The sequence below is a fragment of the Venturia canescens genome, chromosome 10, assembly GCF_019457755.1.
Source record: "Venturia canescens isolate UGA chromosome 10, ASM1945775v1, whole genome shotgun sequence".
Lineage (NCBI taxonomy): Eukaryota > Metazoa > Arthropoda > Insecta > Hymenoptera > Ichneumonidae > Venturia > Venturia canescens.
Window position 1 is genome coordinate 2,233,333 of NC_057430.1, and position 20,021 is coordinate 2,253,353.

The 20,021-nt window shown below is 33.7% G+C and overlaps 1 protein-coding gene across 1 annotated transcript in view; it reads right to left on the reverse strand.

The window, feature by feature from the left end:
- Positions 1 to 20,021, reverse strand: part of LOC122416707 (dynein axonemal intermediate chain 7 homolog) — a 546,010-nt gene that overhangs the window by 322,606 nt on the left and 203,383 nt on the right. Inside the window, exons 6-12 of the mRNA XM_043429738.1 lie at positions 18,519 to 18,659; positions 17,767 to 17,841; positions 17,467 to 17,666; positions 6,080 to 6,252; positions 5,716 to 5,994; positions 5,478 to 5,639; positions 5,238 to 5,391 (exon numbers count right to left, since the gene is read on the reverse strand). Of these exons, the coding sequence (XP_043285673.1) occupies positions 5,238 to 5,391; positions 5,478 to 5,639; positions 5,716 to 5,994; positions 6,080 to 6,252; positions 17,467 to 17,666; positions 17,767 to 17,841; positions 18,519 to 18,659 (1,184 nt within the window). The remainder of the gene's footprint in view (positions 1 to 5,237; positions 5,392 to 5,477; positions 5,640 to 5,715; positions 5,995 to 6,079; positions 6,253 to 17,466; positions 17,667 to 17,766; positions 17,842 to 18,518; positions 18,660 to 20,021) is intronic.

Genomic DNA, 20,021 nt, shown 5'->3' on the forward strand with positions numbered 1-20,021 from the left:
CGAAAAATCAGAGCCGACGCGACTCCATCTTCTTCAACAACACCAGCCTCCTCGGACAATCGGTCCAGCCCTAATCATAATGGCCGACTTGATAATCAGCCGAGTGTGGCTGAAGATAAAAATGAGACGCATATAGTGGACAGCGACGAAGGAGATAGCGAGAGTGAAACCGAACACCTCGACTCCGACGCGACGGACCTGTCAGAGAAAGACAGAAAAACAATACTACGAGAGTATCACGACACGCCTCTTGGAGGACACCCCAGAGTAAAAAGAATGACTCAACGAATTCAAGAAAAGTATCGTTGGCCGGGAATGAAAAAGGAAATAAAAGAATACGTAGCGAAATGAGACAAATGCCAAAAGAATAAAGTAACGAAACTAAATCGAGCACCGATGATTATTATATACTCCAGAAAGAGCATTTGAAAAATGCGCGGTCGATATAGTAGGACCTCTACCCGAAACCGACCGGAGAAATAAATATATTCTAACAGCACAATGCTTATTAACAAAATTTTCCGAAGCAATTCCATTGGAAAGTCGAGGCACAAGAAGTAGCAAGGGCATTGACCACTCGGATCATTTGCCAACATGGACCTCCTCAAACCATTCTCTCCGATCAGGGAACGAATTTTCTGAGCGACGTTTTTAAGGAAACGTGCAAATTATTACGCAACTAGAAAATTCAAACAACCGCATATCATCCACAATCAAACGGAGCATTGGAAAGATCCCATCGCACTCTGGCAGAATATTTAAAACATTTCGTTCAAGAGGATCAAAGGGATTGGGACCTATGGCTACCATACGCCATGTATACCTACAACACAACACCCCATTCATCTACAGGATTCACCCCGTATGAATTGAGGTATGGTCAAAAACCTGTGTTACCGACTGCACTCAAAGAGCCGCCGAGAACCACATACTCGTACGACGACTATGCAGCCGAACTTCGAGAACGACTCAGGGCAACTTGGCAAGTCGCGAGAGAAAAATTAGTGGAAAAAGGAGAAAATAGCGGAAAAACAATGGGAAACTGCAAAAAACATCGAATATCGCGTTGGCGATAAAGTACTGCTGCTCGACCCAACAGTTCGTCGAGGCAGGTCAGCGAAATTAACGCCAAAATGGACAGGACCGTTTGAAATCAAAAGTAAAGATTCACCGGTAAACTACAGCATCGGCAAGGGACGCAAAACTGTTCGAGTTCACGTAGAGCGGATCAAGCCCTACGTTACCCTTTAGCCGATCACAGTGAGCCTTGCCGGTATTACAGCAAATAAACAAAAGAGAATGTACAAAAACGATAGAAGAACAAATATATAAAATTGAAATATGAAGAAAGAAATTAAATATACAAAAAAATACGAAAATAAATACAAAAATAATAAACAGAACGAAACGAATAATACGGAACGTGTATAATAACACGAAATAAATAAATAAATTATAATCCGAACGAAAAAATTAATAATAATAATTATTATTTAAAAATATTGAAAGTCAACAAAGTCTATCCACTAACAACAAAAATTAATGAAAAACAATTCCAATTTATAGTAACCACTTCCAAAATAATAATTGTGGATAATTACAAAAGAACGTATTTAATAATGACTGAAGAAGATTTAAACAATGCGAAAAAAGTTGACAACATCTATTATTACAAACCTAAGCAATCACTGCAAACAATAAGCGATAATACATCATGCAAAATAGCGATTTATTTAGGAAATAATCCCGAAAAATTGTCACGTAATCAATGAATTGTAAAAATCGAAAAAACATTAATAATCGCACTAGAAAAGAAGGTAGATGGCTATTCGTAGCCCCAAAACCCGAAAATATTAGAATTGATTGTAAAAATAAGTCTACGACACACGAAATAATCCACAATACAGGATTACTGGCTTTGGACGGAAAATGTTCCGCCACATCAATTAATTTTCAATTGTTTTCTTTAAATGAACTGCGACAAAATGAATTTATAACATATGTACCATTATATAACTTAACGAACGCAATTGGAATGGTAAACGCTAATCACCCTATTTTCAATTACAGCGTACCATCAAAAATAATTATCAATCCACTAGAAACGAACGCATTAGGAGAAAGAATCGCAATCCTTAAGAAAAAACTAGACGAAGAACCGAATATTTGGGCACATCCCTATCACATAATCGGAAATTATTCTATAAGTGCCATTAGCATGACTATGATCATTTTAATAATCATCATATTAACAATTTTCAAAGCTAAACATTGTCAACGAATTCGATTAATACAACAAACTAATGATATCGAACTAGCCCCGACTTTCGTGGCAAGACCAAAAATTGTAGAAGAACTCGCATCTGAATCTACTAACGACAAAATTGTCATCAGAAAAGCAAAATCGAAAAACGCAAACAAAAATGACTCATTGTAACCTCAAAAAAAAAAAAAACTTACATTAAACAGGGAACTAGAAAACAAACATAACTACGAAATGATTCAAATTTAATTATTTTATTCCGTGCGAAAAAGTAGCCGAAATGAATTTCGTCTCCCGAAGGGGGGAGGGATGTTGTGCCCGTACATCGCACTCCTAAAATAAAGAGTATATAAATTAAGCGTTCTCAGCATAAATGCATCGACGGCGAAATATCGACGTTCCCGAACGAGCGCATCGACCCTCGATGTCATCACCGAAACTTCGAGAAAGAATATCACGCCATATTGTCGCGAGAGGGGGAAAAACCCCCAAGTCCAACTTACCAACTAACCAAAATTCGACAGGCTTTGACGAGAATTGTAACGATCGGTCTCGAGGCAATAAAACCTCGAATTTGTAACTTCTTAAATAAACTTATTGTTAACTTGTTGTAAAAGTATCGAGTTGGAGTTCAGCTCTTTTGGCCTAAATCCCTTAAATACTCGTCCTTGATAACTCGTCCCTTCGCGACGGTCTTCGCGGACACAACACCCTGAAAACAATTTACTTGAATTATATCGAGTCAAAAGAGTGAGATCAACCAGAAAAATCCACTCGAACAATCAATTTGTATTGTATAGAGTCAAAAAGTGAGTCTCTAAGAATTATAGCTCAATTATCAAATTATCAAATAAAATTAATTGAAAATTTATCAAGACCAGCGTTGGCGAGATTAATTGAAAAATTATTATTGCAGGTGAAACTATTAATTATTATTATTCAAATAAAAGCGAGCGTAAACTCATTGCGAAATTTATTATAATTAATTCTGCGAAAACTTTTTTGTTTGTGAAGAAAAATACCGGAAACAAAAATTTTCAAGCAAAACAAAATTCATTTATTTTTGTAATTTGATCCGTGAACATTCAAGGTTCAATAAATTATGTGTTATTTTCAATCTAATTTCATTTTACTTTTGTTTTTCTTTCATGCCCGCTCTTCTTTAACATAGAATTGCTCGAATCCACGCGTGACGGTGTACACAAGCACAAACGTACCGTTACAATATATATATATATCGATCGAATTTATGACTGCTGTTACCCTGCTTCGTTTTTTTAATGTCTGCTGTGCTGCCGTATGCTACGTTCTGACGTTGACGTCAGATTTCCAATCATCAACAACCAATTTCAACAACCAATCACAACGTCTGAAAATGGATGTCGTCAGATCCAACCAATCAGAAACTCGAGAGCATCAACGTGCCTTTGATGGTGTTTATAAATACAGACGCATGAATTCTTGAATGTGTTGGTAACTTTTGCATAATCTTGAGCCCGTTCAATGTTTTTCCTCAACAATTACACCACTGATCATGCTGATTTCGGCCGAAATCGAAAGAGAATTACTCAATTGGCTTAAACTTCAATTTTCAAGTTGCTAAATGGCTCCTGAGCTTCGTAATTCAATAAAATGACATGCCAATTTTACCCCCACCACGGCGAATCGTTTTATTCAGAGAAAGTATAGTCTCGGCGAGAGCCTCGGGCCAGCAGACGACAGGGCTGTCAATGTACTTGTCCCGAGACTCTACCGAGTGTCTTGATTTGGAGTTACTCATAAATTACTTGTCGTTCAATTGATATCATAAATTTTAGTGCTGCACGTAACTCAACTGGTAACTTTTTTCAATTTATTAGAAAATACTTGGCCTCGAATTGATGTAATAAATTTTAATGCTGAACGTAAATTAGATGGATTTTTTTAAATTGATTTAGCTGTTCGAATCAAATAAGAAGAATGAGGCATCAGTTTCCAAAATGATTTCAAGCGCAATTGTTCGGTTTTTTATTTTTTACTTGTTATTTGATTCTTTTGACACTTTAAAAAATCGATACAAATTTTCTTATAGATAATGTTTTTTCAAGATTTGAGAAATTTTTCTCGAATTGTTCATTATTTTTTTTTTTAAATAATTTTTTCGACAATTAAAAAAAATATATTTAAAAAATTTTTTTTATGGATGGAATTATCGGCAAACGAGGGACCATCAATGTACTTGTCCCAACCTTTTTTTTCCTAGGGTTATATTTTTCCAAAGAAACAGAATAAATAATTAGAGGGAAAATATAATAAATATTATTATAAACAAAGTTGCACTTCTTAATACTTGGCGTAATTTTTTTACTTTTAAAAAGTTTTTTATGGGGATAAATTTTAATGCTGCACGTAAATTCGATGGAATTTTTTTAAATTGATTTAGCTGTTCGAATCAAATAAGAAGAATGAGGCATCGGTTTCTAAAATGATTTCAAGCGCGATTGTTCGGTTTTTTATTTTTTACTTGTTATTTGATTCTTTTGACACTTTAAAAAATAGATACAGATCAGTTTTTTTTAAAGATAAAGTTTTTTTAAGTTTCCTGAAATTTTTTTCGAATTGTTCTGTATTTTTTTTTATAAAATAATTTTTTTGACAATTAAAAAAAAAAATTTTAGAAAGTTTTCTTTCTTGATTTCACGCAAAAAATTGTTACTACATAAATTGGAGAAAATTATTTCTTGTTTAATTTGTTACATAACTAATTTCACCGTGAAATGAGTTGGATAGGAGATATTGCCAAAAATAAAACTGTTTGTCAGTGCCGTTTTTCCGAAATGGCGGTGTGAGCGGAAAATATACGAAGTGGCAAAAGGAAAATTTGAAAAGAGCACGTCGAAATTTATAGACACTAATTTTTAAAATTCTTGAAAAACACTGCAGGTAAGCCCCTGTTTGAGCACCAAATAACTGGACTATTAATGATTGGACGTACTTGAGAGTAATCAATGCCAGAGCTTCCATCGCTGCTTCCAGAGCCTTCATTTCAGCCTCGATGACTTCAGGTGTTCTTTCAGAGTCGGGAGCCGGTGGTGGTGCTTTGTACGGTTTCGAGAACGGTACGAACTTAAGCGCTTTCGGGAGCTGTACTGTAAATAACTCTACTGTATAATTCGCCAAATAAACAAGTTATACTCGTATCCACGCTTGTTGCATAGATCACGTGTTTCCTTACAAGTAGTGAGAAAAATATTTCTTCTCATATCCTTTGGTTGGGGTGGCTGATGAACCAAATCGATATGATAAACACCGCCGAGAATAGCGTACTTCCGTAAATTCACCTCAGTCTTTTCGCACCGTGTGAATAAAAGTTTTCGCATTTCTTTTCTCGTTTCATCTGAAAGCATATATTTACCTCTAACTGTATTAATCACTACATTTCTTCATTTACTCGATATTAGAGCTGATTATACCTTCCCTCAATAATATAACTTCTTCAGGTGTCGGTAAATACGGGAGGGGTTCTGACTCCAACTCTGATTCCGGTTTTCTTATCCGTGGGATAACTGGAGGTGGTGTTTTTTTTGAAGTTTTCATTTTTTTCTCTGGTTTTAAAGGTACAACCAGAGGTGGATTCATCAATTTTTCCAACTCGATTTTTTTCTCTTCCAACCTCAATCTGCGATCTCCAGCTTGATCCTCGCGAATTCGAAGCTTTTCTTCATACTCTTTTTGGCAGTATGATAAAAGATCTGAAGCAAATTTAAACAATGATATTTAAGATAACTTATTGAATTGTTATAATGCTGTTTGATATAGAAAACGAACTTCATTTACCAATGTTCGTTTGATATCCTTCAGGTAGGTCTGGCATTTTGAAAGACGTTCCCTGATCAGAATAATGATCATATTGAAGCCACAAAGCTCTTATAGCCATACAATAGCAGTCCACGTCAATCGGCATCTTTACTGTTAGATCAAGTTCTTGAAAAAATATTTCTATATTTTTCCTGCAACGTCGTTGTCCGTTAGAAACCATATGGAATAATATTGAGCACATAGAAATACTATTGATGACAACAATTAAAGTCTTGCTAAATTTATTAACCCCTTAGGCAGTAAGACCCATTTCGCCCATAGTGCCCAAAATGCGGCCAGAAAAAAATATTTAGATTTTCACGAAGTTCTGTACTTGAGGGATTTAGGATCGCCGATTACGATTTTGCTTTTCGAATTCCAAAATAAAAAGTGGCATATCGAATATGACGGCCAAATAATGTAAAAATTAATTCAAGTCGTATGAACGATAGTGCTCAGTTATTTTCGGAGTTGTTAATTACGATTTTGCACTCAAAATTCATAATAGTAAATCCGATAGGGCAGTCAAACAATACAAAAATTCATTCGAATCTCATAACCCCGGGTACCAACCCGGGGACCAACCCGGGGTTATGAGAGGTCGCTAATTACGATTACGCCCTCAAAATTTCAAAATTCGTAATGACAGATTCAATACGACGGCTAAAAAATGCAAAATTCATTTGAATTCTGAGTGAATCATGAATCGTTCTTCAAATTCATAAATTTGGGAGATGATCCCGTCCTTCAAACTTATGCAGGATGCTTATGAATTTATGACCGTAGAAAAAAAAAGGTTGGGACAAGTACATTGATGGTCTCTTGTTTCCTGACCATATCACGAAAAATGTAAAAAAAATTCCATAAAAAAAATTATGAAACCAACTGTGAATAATTTCAACAAAACAACTCAAAAAAAAATTCACAAATCATGAAAAAACATTATATTTAAAAAAACACATATCTGTAATTATTTTGTAAAGTGAAAATAAAATCAAATAAAACGTAAGGAATAAAAAACCGAAAAATCGAGCTTGAAATCATTTTGGAAACTGATGGCCCATTCTTTTTATCTTATTCTAAGACCTGAATCAATTGAAAAAAAAAAATCCATCCATGTTACGTGCAGCATTAAAATTTATGATATCAGTTCGAGGATAAGTATTTAATGGCAATTCGGAATATCAAGATCAAGAGACACGGTAGCGGTTCAACGCCAAGTATTAAAAGGAAAAACTGCAGTGCAAAAGAAAAGCCAGCGCGAGCCCTGCCGCTACTCTTATATATACGCGAATATGCCGGTTTTATGACGTCCCAGAATTTTTAAACGGCTCTCATAAACAAACCATTTTATGAAAGACCCTGAAAATTGGTGATGATTTTTTTTCGATTTTTCACTTTTCAATGGTCTTTGTTGCAAGTAAATCCGTCCAGTCGATCCTGAGATAAGTAACGTTAGTGATTTAAATACCATCATTTCGGGAACTTTAAATTCTTAGAGACAGACGGGCTTAAGTTAAGCATGCTTACGTTTGGACTTACGTCCTTTGCACGATTTCTTACGTTTTGTCACACGCTACGTCACGCACTACGCTGAACGCGGCTACCTCCTCTCCTTCTGCGTCGCCGAGCGAGATAGACAGAGGATGTGCGCACAGCGGGAGCAATACCAGCTTCTGGTTTGCGCATAAAATATGTATAAAAATTTTCCAACCTACTCGGCCATGCAATGTTTTTTATTTCTATAGTCACGTACACATTTTGATAAAAATCACTAATCGAGTACGACACGTGGATTCCTGGAAATTGGAGAAAAATGATTTTGTTGTGAATTATGACTCCATATAATAGAAATAGATTAAGCAACTTCATCTTTCATTTTCGTTTCATTTTGACAAGAGCGATTCGAAGGAAAATTATTTTCTCGGAAATTACTGTTCCTTAATATTAACACATGCATTAACTTCGTTTTTGATTGTTTTCGAATGAGCAATTTGAATAAAAAGTGATGGGCCGGACAAGTACGTTTAAGACGCATTTGAACATAATTTGTACCGATCCAATCGAAGTTGAATGTTGTGAATAATACCAGGGGATCCTAAAAGTCGGAGGGGAATCGATTCTTTAAAGTGTGTACCTTGTTGAAGTAACGAATGACTTTCATGTGAATTTTTAATGATTTTATTTCCATTAATTTTTTAGTAATTTTGATAAAACGTTGTGAGCCCGACAAGGATTCTCAATGCTCATTTGTCGCCGGAGATTATATTTCGAATAACTGATAAATACTTGACCTCGAATTGATATAATACATTTTAGTACTGCACGTAACTTCCGTTATGACTTTTTTTCATTAACTTTTTTCGTGAAAATAATTATCATGAATTTCATTACAGTTTCTAATTTGTTCAATAAATATTCCAAATTATCAATAAAAACTTGGCCTCCAATTGATATCATACATTTTTATACTGCATGTAACTTGGATAGTACATTTTTCAATTTGTTCAATATTTATGAATTTTTTTGAAAATTTTTTATTTTTCTTTACAGAATTTTTTTCGATTGTTTTTTATTTTTGTTGAATTTTTTTGAACTTTCCAATTTTTTGTTTATTATTTCTATAGAATTTTTTTCCTGGTTCTGAATCTTTTTTCTATGTCATCCAGAAACAAGAGACCATCAATGTACTTGTCCCAACCTTTTTTCCCTGAAGAAAGTTTATGGTTTGATATCACGCCTTTTTTCTCAAAAGTCCCTCATTTATGTTATGACGGTTATAGGATTTTAGTATAAATTTCTATGAATTATTTGCTTAGTACATTTTTATAGATTCCATTCTCATACGAACATTTTTTATGGGATAATCTTTTTCATGAAATTATCAGCAAATAAGGGACCATCAATGAACTTTTCCCAATCTTATTTTCCCTGGGTATGATGTTCGGCTTATAAAGTTGGTTTCCACCATAAAAGACCAATTTTTCGTCACAAGTCTGCCCTTGAACTTTGGTGATTTTTTTCCTTATACTCTAAAAACCATAAACTTCCCCTAGGGAAAAAAAGGTTGGGACAAGTACATTGATGGTCTCTTGTTTCTGGATGACATAGAAAAAAGATTTAGAACCAGGAAAAAAATTCTATAGAAATAATAAACGAAAAATTGAAAAGTTCAAAAAAATTCAACAAAAATAAAAAATAATCGAAAAAAATTCTGTAAAGAAAAATAAAAAATTTTCAAAAAATTCATAAATATTGGACAAATGGAAAAATGTACTATCCAAGTTACATGCAGTATAAAAATGTATGATATCAATTGGAGGCCAAGTTTTTATTGATAATTTGGAATATTTATCCAACAAATCGGAAACTTTAATTGAAATTTATGATAATTATTTTCAAGAAAAAAGTTAATGAAAAAAAAGTCATAACGGAAGTTACGTGCAGTACTAAAATGTATTATATCAATTCGAGGTCAAGTATTTATCAGTTATTCGAAATATAATCTCCGGCGACAAATGAGCGTTGAGAATCCTTGTCGGGCTCACAACGTTTTATCAAAATTACTAAAAAATTAATGAAAATAAAATCATTAAACAATCACATGAAAGTCATTCGTTACTTCAACAAGGTACACACTTTAAAGAATCGATTCCCCTCCGACTTTCAGGATCCCCTGGTATTATTCACAACATTCAACTTCGATTGGATCGGTACAAATTATGTTCAAATACGTCTTAAACGTACTTGTCCGGCCCATCACTTTTTATTCAAATTGCTCATTCGAAAACAAATCAAAAATGAAGTTAATGCATGTGTTAATATTAAGGAACAGTAATTCCCGAGAAAATAATTTTCCTTCGAAACACTCTTGTCAAAATGAAACGAAAATGAAAGATGAAGTTGATTAATCTATTTATATTATATGGAGTCATAATTCACAACAAAATCATTTTTCTACAAATTCCAGGAATCCACGTGTCGTACTCGACTAGTGATATTTATCAAAATGTGTACGTGACTATAGAAAAAAAAACATTGCATGGCTGAGTAGGTTTGAAAATTTCTAGTAATGCGCCTGTTTATTTCTCATTTTCATTGGTTCTTACCGAATGGTATGTGTTCACTGAAGAAAATGAGAAGTGGATATTGCTATACGAACTTGCGAACAATCAAGTTCAAATTACTTGGTGATATTATTTTTATTTTTATCCATTTTATTATATTTGTCATTATAGAACAGCCCTGATTTGTTTTCGAATGAGCAATTTGAATAAAAAGTGATGGGCCGGACAAGTACGTTTAAGACGTATTTGAACATAATTTGTACCGATCCAATCGAAGTTGAATGTTGTGAATAATACCAGGGGATCCTGAAAGTCGGAGGGGAATCGATTCTTTAAAGTGTGTACCTTGTTGAAGTAACGAATGACTTTCATGTGATTGTTTAATGATTTTATTTTCATTAATTTTTTAGTAATTTTGATAAAACGTTGTGAGCCCGACAAGGATTCTCAACGCTCATTTGTCGCCGGAGATTATATTTCGAATAACTGATAAATACTTGACCTCGAATTGATATAATACATTTTAGTACTGCACGTAACTTCCGTTATGACTTTTTTTTCATTAACTTTTTTCTTGAAAATAATTATCATAAATTTCAATTAAAGTTTCCGATTTGTTGGATAAATATTCCAAATTATCAATAAAAACTTGGCCTCCAATTGATATCATACATTTTTATACTGCATGTAACTTGGATAGTACATTTTTCCATTTGTCCAATATTTATGAATTTTTTGAAAATTTTTTATTTTTCTTTACAGAATTTTTTTCGATTATTTTTTATTTTTGTTGAATTTTTTTGAACTTTTCAATTTTTCGTTTATTATTTCTATAGAATTTTTTTCCTGGTTCTAAATCTTTTTTCTATGTCATCCAGAAACAAGAGACCATCAATGTACTTGTCCCAACCTTTTTTTCCCTAGGGGAAGTTTATGGTTTGATATCACGCCTTTTTTCTCAAAAGTTCCTCATTTATGTTATGACGGTTATAGGATTTTAGTATACATTTCTATGAATTATTTGCTTACAAGGAAAGGTACTTTAGTGTCCGCCTCTGATTTTGATAATTTTTTTCTATGTTATAGTCCATCCAAAAATAAGAGACACGTATTTTTTTTTATCGGCCGAAAGTTATTTTTAAGGGGTGAAATCAACCCTCAAAGTTCAGCATGTTTTGCGTCTGGTAGAGTGTTTCAAATAGAAGCACTCAACCGATTGAAACGAAACCAATTGCAAAATGTTCGGCTTGTCAAATAACCCATATGACATGTCCAACTTCTTATGCACCCTTACGGCAAAGGGGTGAACCACCCCTGAATATTCAGAATTTTTTCGTTTAACAAAAATTTACTATCCGATTTTAATAAAACAAACGCCATTTTGCAGAGCAAAAAAAAATAAAATCGACGTGTTTTCGGGTTTTCCTCAGATTAAAAAAATTAAGGGGGTAAAACACCCTTAAAATGTCAAATTTTGTTTTGAGCGCTGGCCCCTTCCAATTTGAGTATTCTTTTCATAGAATGTAGCTTATCAAAAAATAAGAAATACGTTTTTTTTTTATCGGCCGAAAGTTATTTTTAAGGGGTGAAATCAATCCCCAAAGTTGGGCATGTTTTGCATCTGGTAGAGTGTTTCATATGGAAGCACTCAACCGATCGAAACAAAACCCATTGCAAAATGTTCTACATGTCAAATAACCTATATGACATGTCCAACTTCTTATGCACCCTTACTGCAAAGGGGTGAACCACCCCCGAATATTCAGAATTTTTTCGTATAATAAAAACTTACAATCCGATTTTAATAAAAGAAATGCCATTTTGCAGAGCAAAAAAAATAAAATGGACGTGTTTTTTGGTTGTCCTCGGATCAAAAAGATTAAGGGGGTAAACCAGTCCTAAAATCTTGAATTTCACTTTGCGCATCGAAATGTTGACATTCAATTCATAGGTTCCTTTATCATTGCGTATCGACTTATATGTTGAATAATATTTATTTCACATATTCATTGGCTGACATCATAATCGTATAGAGATTCGAATACTTTGACATGCTTTACGTGAGAAGTGTTAGTTTTCGTTCTACAGGTTCTACTATGACATCTTTAAACGGTTCTTGAAAATCTAATGTCGTATCTTCCACGATTTCTAACCGATTGAACTCTGCCATAGAAGCCTTCAGAATTCTCTCGAAACTTTCTTTCAATTCCACTTAATTATTGTTAACAGGACTGTCAGGAATGTTTATTACTTCAAATGTAAGAAGCAACAGTCTTATTACGTTCATTGGGTTGATAGACATGTTCATAACAATACGTTATTCACAATAACGGACACGATAGTGACAGATAAACAATCAAACAGCAACTAAACTTCTGGAGTAATATAAAGTCAATCTTAGCTTCTTCATCTTGAGTGGGTGGCTTAATCTGACATCATCACAAAAACAGATTTTTTTATTTTTTCGGATATCTCTCAAGCATTGGGCTGAGCGAGCTGGCTTTTTTAGGAATACATGGCTACCAGCCGCTATAGCGATTCTTGATATGAATAAGAATATGGCAAGGCTTGAGTCAGCTTTGTTTGCCTTCTGAGCGGGGAATTGTCGATGCGACTCTCGATATTTGAGTTTTATTTTGTTTTCGTAAATCATACAAAATAGAAACTTATATAAATAGAACGAAAGCTAACACTTCTCACGTAAAGCATGTCAAAGTATTCAATTCTCTATACGATTATGATGTCAGCCAATAAATATGTGAAACAAATATTATTCAACATATAAGTCGATACGCAATGATAAAGGAACCATATGAATTGAATGTAAACATTTCGATGCGCAAAGTGAAATTCAAGATTTTAGGACTGGTTTACCCCCTTAAGTTTTTTGATCCGCGGAAAATCAAAAAACACGTCCATTTTATTTTTTTTTACTCTGCAAAATGACATTTCTTTTATTAAAATCGGATTGTAAGTTTTTATTATACGAAAAAATTCTGAATATTCGGGGGTGGTTCACCCCTTTGCAGTAAGGGTGCATAAGAAGTTGGACATGTCATATAGGTTATTTGACAATCAGAACATTTTGCAATGGGTTTTGTTTCGATCGGTTGAGTGCTTCCATATGAAACACTCTACCAGATGCAAAACATGCCGAACTTTGGGGGTTGATTTCACCCCTTAAAAATAACTTTCGGCCGATAAAAAAAAATACGTGTCTCTTATTTTTTGATAAGCTACATTCTATGAAAAGAATACTAAAATTGGGCAAGAGTACGATTTCCGAGGCGCCAAGTTTTGACCATGCAGTCTTCATAATTAGCCCAAAATAAGATGTTTTTCAAGAGTAAAAAAAATCGAAATTTTGCCTTTAAGGGGGTGAAACGGGGGGTTGAAAGTTGAAGTATCATTATGATGTGTATGCTCCCTAATTTGGATCATGTAGCGCCCTTTTTTTATCGGAAATGATACTATTTTGCAGTAAAATGAAAATCAAGATTAAAAAAAATAAAAAAATTTAAGGGGGTGGAACGGTGATTTGGGGAAAATTCGTCGAAAACAATTCGTCGAATCACAATTCGTCAAATCACAATTCATCGAATCACAATCATTTGAAAATTTGTCGAAAACTCGTTAGAAATACTGTTTTTGATTTTTGGGTGGGTCCGGAACATCACTCAATAGGGTTTGTAACGTTGAGGCGCGTTTTTTTTTTTAATTTATAAAAATGTTGAAATTCATTTCTCCATTCGACACATCTTACATGTGTGTGCGGAATCGTTGGGTGGGTTTAAAGCACCTTCGGTGTGTGTACGGAATAGTTGGGCGGGCTTAGAACACCTATGATGTGTGTGCGGAATCGTTGGGTAGGTTTGAAGCACCTTCGATGTGTGTGCGGAATCGTTGAGCGGGTTTGGAGCACCTGCGATGTGTGCGCGGAATCGTTGGGTGGGTTTGAAGCACTTTCGATGTGTGTGCGGAATCAATCGTTAAATCTTGACGCATCCGAAATCGTACTTTCCCCAATGAATTGAAGTTATATTTTGTAACAATGTTCGCTTATACTGCCAAATAAACAAATGAACGCAAATTGAAACAGGAGATGGTAAACAACACAACACAACACAACACAACAACACAACAAGACAACCTCCACGTGGTGTTTTCCGGGTTACGCTAATAGTCTGCAATTTAGCGCACACATTTTGAAAATCAAGGCGCAATGTTTTAATACGGCATTGAAACACTATTAAAAATACTATTTTATACTTCGAAAAATCATTTCAACGCAAGATATTAATACCCTCACGTATTCGCGTGCGTTAGAAATTTATCATCAATAGCCAAAAAAACACTTTTTTTCAACTTCAAATGGTCATAACTCCTTAAGGAAGCCGAATACGCAAAAATTTTATTCTTGTAATTCGTTTTAGAATGGTCGAAATATAAAGAATCAATCGTCAAATCTTGGCGCCTCGGAAATCGTACTCTCCCCTGAAAAATCATGCACGCCAAGTTTTTGTTCAAAAGCTTGAGTTTTTTTTCTAAATTTGTAATCCAAATAATAAAAAACAAACATCACTAGTACTCGGCTTGATTAAATTGATATGATTATTAGGGTGGTTCAAAAAAATCGACTGTTTTTATTTTTTCAAAGCCCGGGTTTCAATTATTGCAGTGAGGTGAAAAAAGATGCCTGACAAAATTTGAGCCCTTAAAAAAATTTTTTAGAGGTCGCTCATCGCGATTTTCTATTGTCCATTTAAATAACACAGGGAAGACGTTACTAGCTGCTTTTGAATTCTATTCTTCGGCAACGGATGAGGGTACGACAACGCCCAAGGTGGTTTTTTGTAGGGATTTAAACGCTCTATAAAAAAAGTCTGTTGGCGTTCTACGTTAAACTTACACTTACAAAAGTTATTGAATGTCAAAATTGGCTTTGAAGAAAATTTCGACATTTTTTCACTTTTCCGGCGAAACTATCAACCTTGTCACAAAACGCTGTGGAAACTTTTTCGGAAATCATGTGATTTAGTATAATATCGTGATCTTAGATTATTATAAAATTGAATAATTTATAATAATACTACATTACGAGGTTATTTTTAGAGAAAAACTGCAATTTCCGTCGAGTGAATCGTTATATTAACAAAAAAAATTTCTTTTGGGGCATTAATTTTTTTTTTTTGGGGGAATGCAATGTAAATACAGATTCAAAGTTATTCGAAATAAGTATAAATTGAAACGTCTAATGTAATTGAGTTGCAAAAATTGAGTAGAAATGCTGTTTGGAATAATGGATCATAGCCCTACAGTAAGGGTAACCTCCTTTTCCGTTCTGCCGGTGTCATAAGATGTTACCCTTAACGTAGATCCATTATTCCAAACATCATTGCCACTCAATTATATTAGACATTTCAATTTATACTTAATTCAAATAACATTAAATCTGAATTTATATTGCATTCCTCAGGAAAAAAAAAATTAATACCCCAAAAGAAATTATAAATGGAAGGTGGAGAAATGCGATGCATTTTGGAATTTTCACCAACAATTTCTTTCTGAGGCATTATCTAATGACACGATGAAACTTGGAACTTTTTTTGTTAATATAACGATTCACTCGACGGAAATTGCAGTTTCCTCTAAGAATAACCTCGCAATGTAGTATTATTATAAATTATTCAATTTTTTTAAGTACTTTTAACACATATTTAAACATAATTTGTATCGATCCAATCGACGTCGAATTTTGTGAATAATACCAGAGGATCCTGAAAGTCTGAGAAGAATCGATTTTCTTATAAGTCTCTGCTACCATAGAGTAACATATGACTAGCTTTCATGTGATTTTTTTGGATTTAAAAGCTTCTTAGAACAATTCCATAATGTTGAAATTTGGAGTTACTCATAAATTACTTGTCCTTCGATTGATAGCATAAATTTTAGTGCTGCACGTAATTCACATGGTAACTTTTTTCAATTCATTAGAAAATACTTGGCCTCGTATTGATGTAATAAATTTTAATGCTGAACGTAAATTAGATGGATTTTTGTTTAAATTGATTTAGCTGTTCGAATCAAATAAGAAGAATGAGACATCGGTTTCCAAAATAATTTCAAGCGCGATTGTTCGGTTTTCTATTTTTTACTTGTTATTTGATTTTTTTGACACTTTAAAAAATAGATACAGATTAGTTTTTTTTTAAAGATAATGTTTTTTCAAGATTTGTGAAATTTTTTTCGAATTTTTCTGTATTTTTTTTATAAAATAATTTTTTTAACAATTAAAAAAAAAATTTTTTTCAAGTTTTTTTTATGCTTGGAATTATCAGCAAACGAGGGACCATCAATATACTTGTCCCAACCTTTTTTTTCCTAGGGGTCAATAACTTTATAAAGACCCTATATACGTACTCGGTGCCAGCAGATAGAGTACAAATATCATTTGCTTTCGTAAAATTTATTCTAAAAGTATTTTTGATCTGACATCGTGAGTAAATTTTTTGACGGAACTATCCGGGTTACGTTTCAACACACAGAAAAGGTTGCCTATACAGACGATATTCGCTTGTACGCTCGTAAAATATGCAGCGTAAACCTTCGTACTCCTCGAGACTATATCTGTCAAACTAGATGGTCAATCACCTTGATTTCTTTTCATAATATCTGTGATATCCTTCGCTAGCTCCTCCTCGTTTTTTATAAACTTCCTAATTTTAGTACTAGCGGTAGAATTAATAATATGCTATACGCATGTACATGGCCCATATGTTACGTGTTAATTGAGTCAACTTCAATTACATATATCTCGGGTTCGGGATGGTGAAACTTGTTAAAATTTTATAGAGGTGTTGTTCATATGTTAAACAATACGTATGCCAAATTTAAATAATTTCCTAATTTAACTGTCTCATGGAGGAACCACCTTAATTTTCGAGAACAAATAGTTTTGTTCGGTATGGGAACACCCAGCGCTCACTATTGCTTTACCGTGACGCAATCGAGCATAGTCTTGCTAAAGCATACTGCGATAAGCAATCGTCTCATACGACGAGGAAAAATAGGCTCGGTTGTTTCTTTGATGCAATTTTGTTAGAAATAAATAGAAGAAGAATGAAAACGTTAAGAGCCTTATTGGGGTACGGGTGATACTCCGCCGACGCGAGAGCGCTCCATCCATAGCCCTCTGACAGATTTCTGTGAAACCAGAAATCGTGTCGGAGCTGTCCCGTTACAAAATATTATAGAAAACAAAAAAGTAATTGGAACGCCATTTTCATAATTTCACTTTACCTGTCTCTTTCGCTGATTTGTTTCATAGTTACAGGTAACCTTATTAATGCCCATATGCAACAAATCATTTCGTTAGCTTCGTTGACGTAACGAGCATTCCTCAAGTCTTCTCTATTCATTTCTTTCTCGATCTGTCGCAGTAGACGATAGCTCGCTAAATCCAACCAATTCTGCAGTTTTTCTCTGAAGAGCTGTCTTATCTACGTAACAAAATTAACACTACGCTTAAGTCCAAAGACACCATCAAAAAATAGTAAGTTGTCATATCTTGTTTCTAGTGGAGATTAAAGCTGTACAAACCGTCTTGTACTCTGGGATATATTTTGATTCATTTCCAATCGAAAAATTAATTATATCGTCCAATCTAGCCAGTAACTGAAAAAACACGTAGAAAAAAGTATAAAACTATTCCTAAAATACGAAATGATCTATGGGTAGCATTTGTTAAGGATCAGCAGCTTGGACGACGCAAATTCTAGGTCGGGTGACCACTTATTGAGAGGCATGGAAACTACGACAAATATTAAGAACATTATAGCGAATCGAATAAACAGGCAAACTTTCTGTCAAAAAAAAACAAATTCGGCCCTACATTCGTATATTTTTTGTAATGTTTCTATCTAGACTATTTCCAAAGGGTTCGAACGATATTCATCACTCAGAAAACTGACTCCGAACGACATAAAATTTTCCATATTTGCCATTTTTTACCATTATACAGTTCTCAGATTCTGGATTTTACATAAACTTGTTACACTTTTTCCAAACGCGAAAATTACAAAAACTTATGAATTTCTTTGTAATTTTCGTTTAAACGATATTAAGAGGTTTTTACAAAGAAGGGTTAAACAGAAACCCATTTTGGCAATTCTGATTACCAATTCAATTTCAATACGTTTAATTACACAGAAGTAAAAGGGTCTAGCACCAAATCCAGGTATTTTTTAGCGGCGCGGTGTAAGCGATCATGCGATTAATTATTCATAGAAATTAATAGAACTAATATTTGATAAAAATAATTAGAATCAGTAACGTTAATCAAAAGAACTCACATAAGTAACGACTTCACACTTCCTTGCAACTGTAGTCATATTAGCCTTGTCATCTTCCAAATTCCAAAGAAACATGTAAGTGTTTAAATCACGCAGATCCCTCGGATCGGGTAGACCATCACAAGTCAGGTATTGGAACCACTAAAAACAGGATTGAACTCAGATAGTGTAACGTAATGCTCTTGCCGACCTGGCCTGAGGGTCGTCACGCGTCGGTTTGAACTACCTTAAAGTTAAGACGCAGGTACGAAAGAATTGCGAAAGCGCAGAATTTTTTTCTTTGTTAATTTTGCAAACAAAATTATCCGAATTACAATGATTTTAAACACGGCAATTCGTTTTTCCTGTCATTTTTGTTAAAAGTTCGCGATGATATTCGCCGATTATCGAAGATTATGTTTCGCACGCAGTTATGAGTAAAATCGAGTTTCAATCACGCGTTTTACATTCGATTCGAAATTTTGATAACGAAAATTCAAGAATATTCGATAATTTAAAAGTGTTTTTGATTTTATACAAAAAGATTTTTTTATTGAAATTCAATTCGTGCTGCGACCCTTTGGAGTATTGAGAAATTAAAAAAAATTACAATTAAATCTAACTCGGGCTTATTTGTTACAACTGAAGATAAAAAATTATAATAAAAATTATGTACACGAAAAATCTGAAAAATTTACGAAAAAAAAATTTATCTACAAAAAAAAATTTCCCTTATTCTGGCAAACATGAAAAAGAAAAAAGAGGATACGAACCCCACCCTATTTGCGACGAGCTGGGCTAGCGCGTTGAAAGTGCTTTTTCAGGTCGCTAGCTAACGTGTTTACTAGGGTGATGCAAAAAAATCTCTATTTTTTTCTTGGAGCTCCAACGGAAATTGTTAGTACATCAAAAAAAAGGAATTTTTCCAAAATTTCAGATTTTTAGAAAAATTTTTTGATAGTGCTCAAGCCACTTTTCGATATTTTCCTGTTTTTTTCACAAAAATCGCGAAGCAACATTTTTTTTTGCTCTCATATCAGAAAATGTTGGTCCTTTATGGACTCATAAATCTAATGAAATTTTGATATTCTCAAAAAAATTTTAGGGCTACCTCGCATAATTTATTTATTTTTTTTCTGTATATTTAGCTATAAATTATGAGATTAAGAAACGCGTGCTTACAAATGGCAGTTTTTGTCATCCTTTCAAAAGAAAAGGTGAATGTACTTCTAAAAATTACATGTTATAACAATGATTTTTATCGATTTTCCTTTATTTTACATAGGGATAAATATTTTTATGCACAAAAATTTGCTAGGACATCGTACAAGAATGACAGCGTGCCAAATAAAGCTTTGTTTTGTCAAATTCAAATTTTTTATTTCAAAGTGTCATATTTCACCGCAGAAAACGATAAAATTGGGGAATTTTCAAGTTTTGTCGTGCGTTATAGAAATTAGTGAAATTCGAAATAAGTCTATTGTACAAAGTTGCCTTCCATACAAAATTCAGTCAAAATATTTT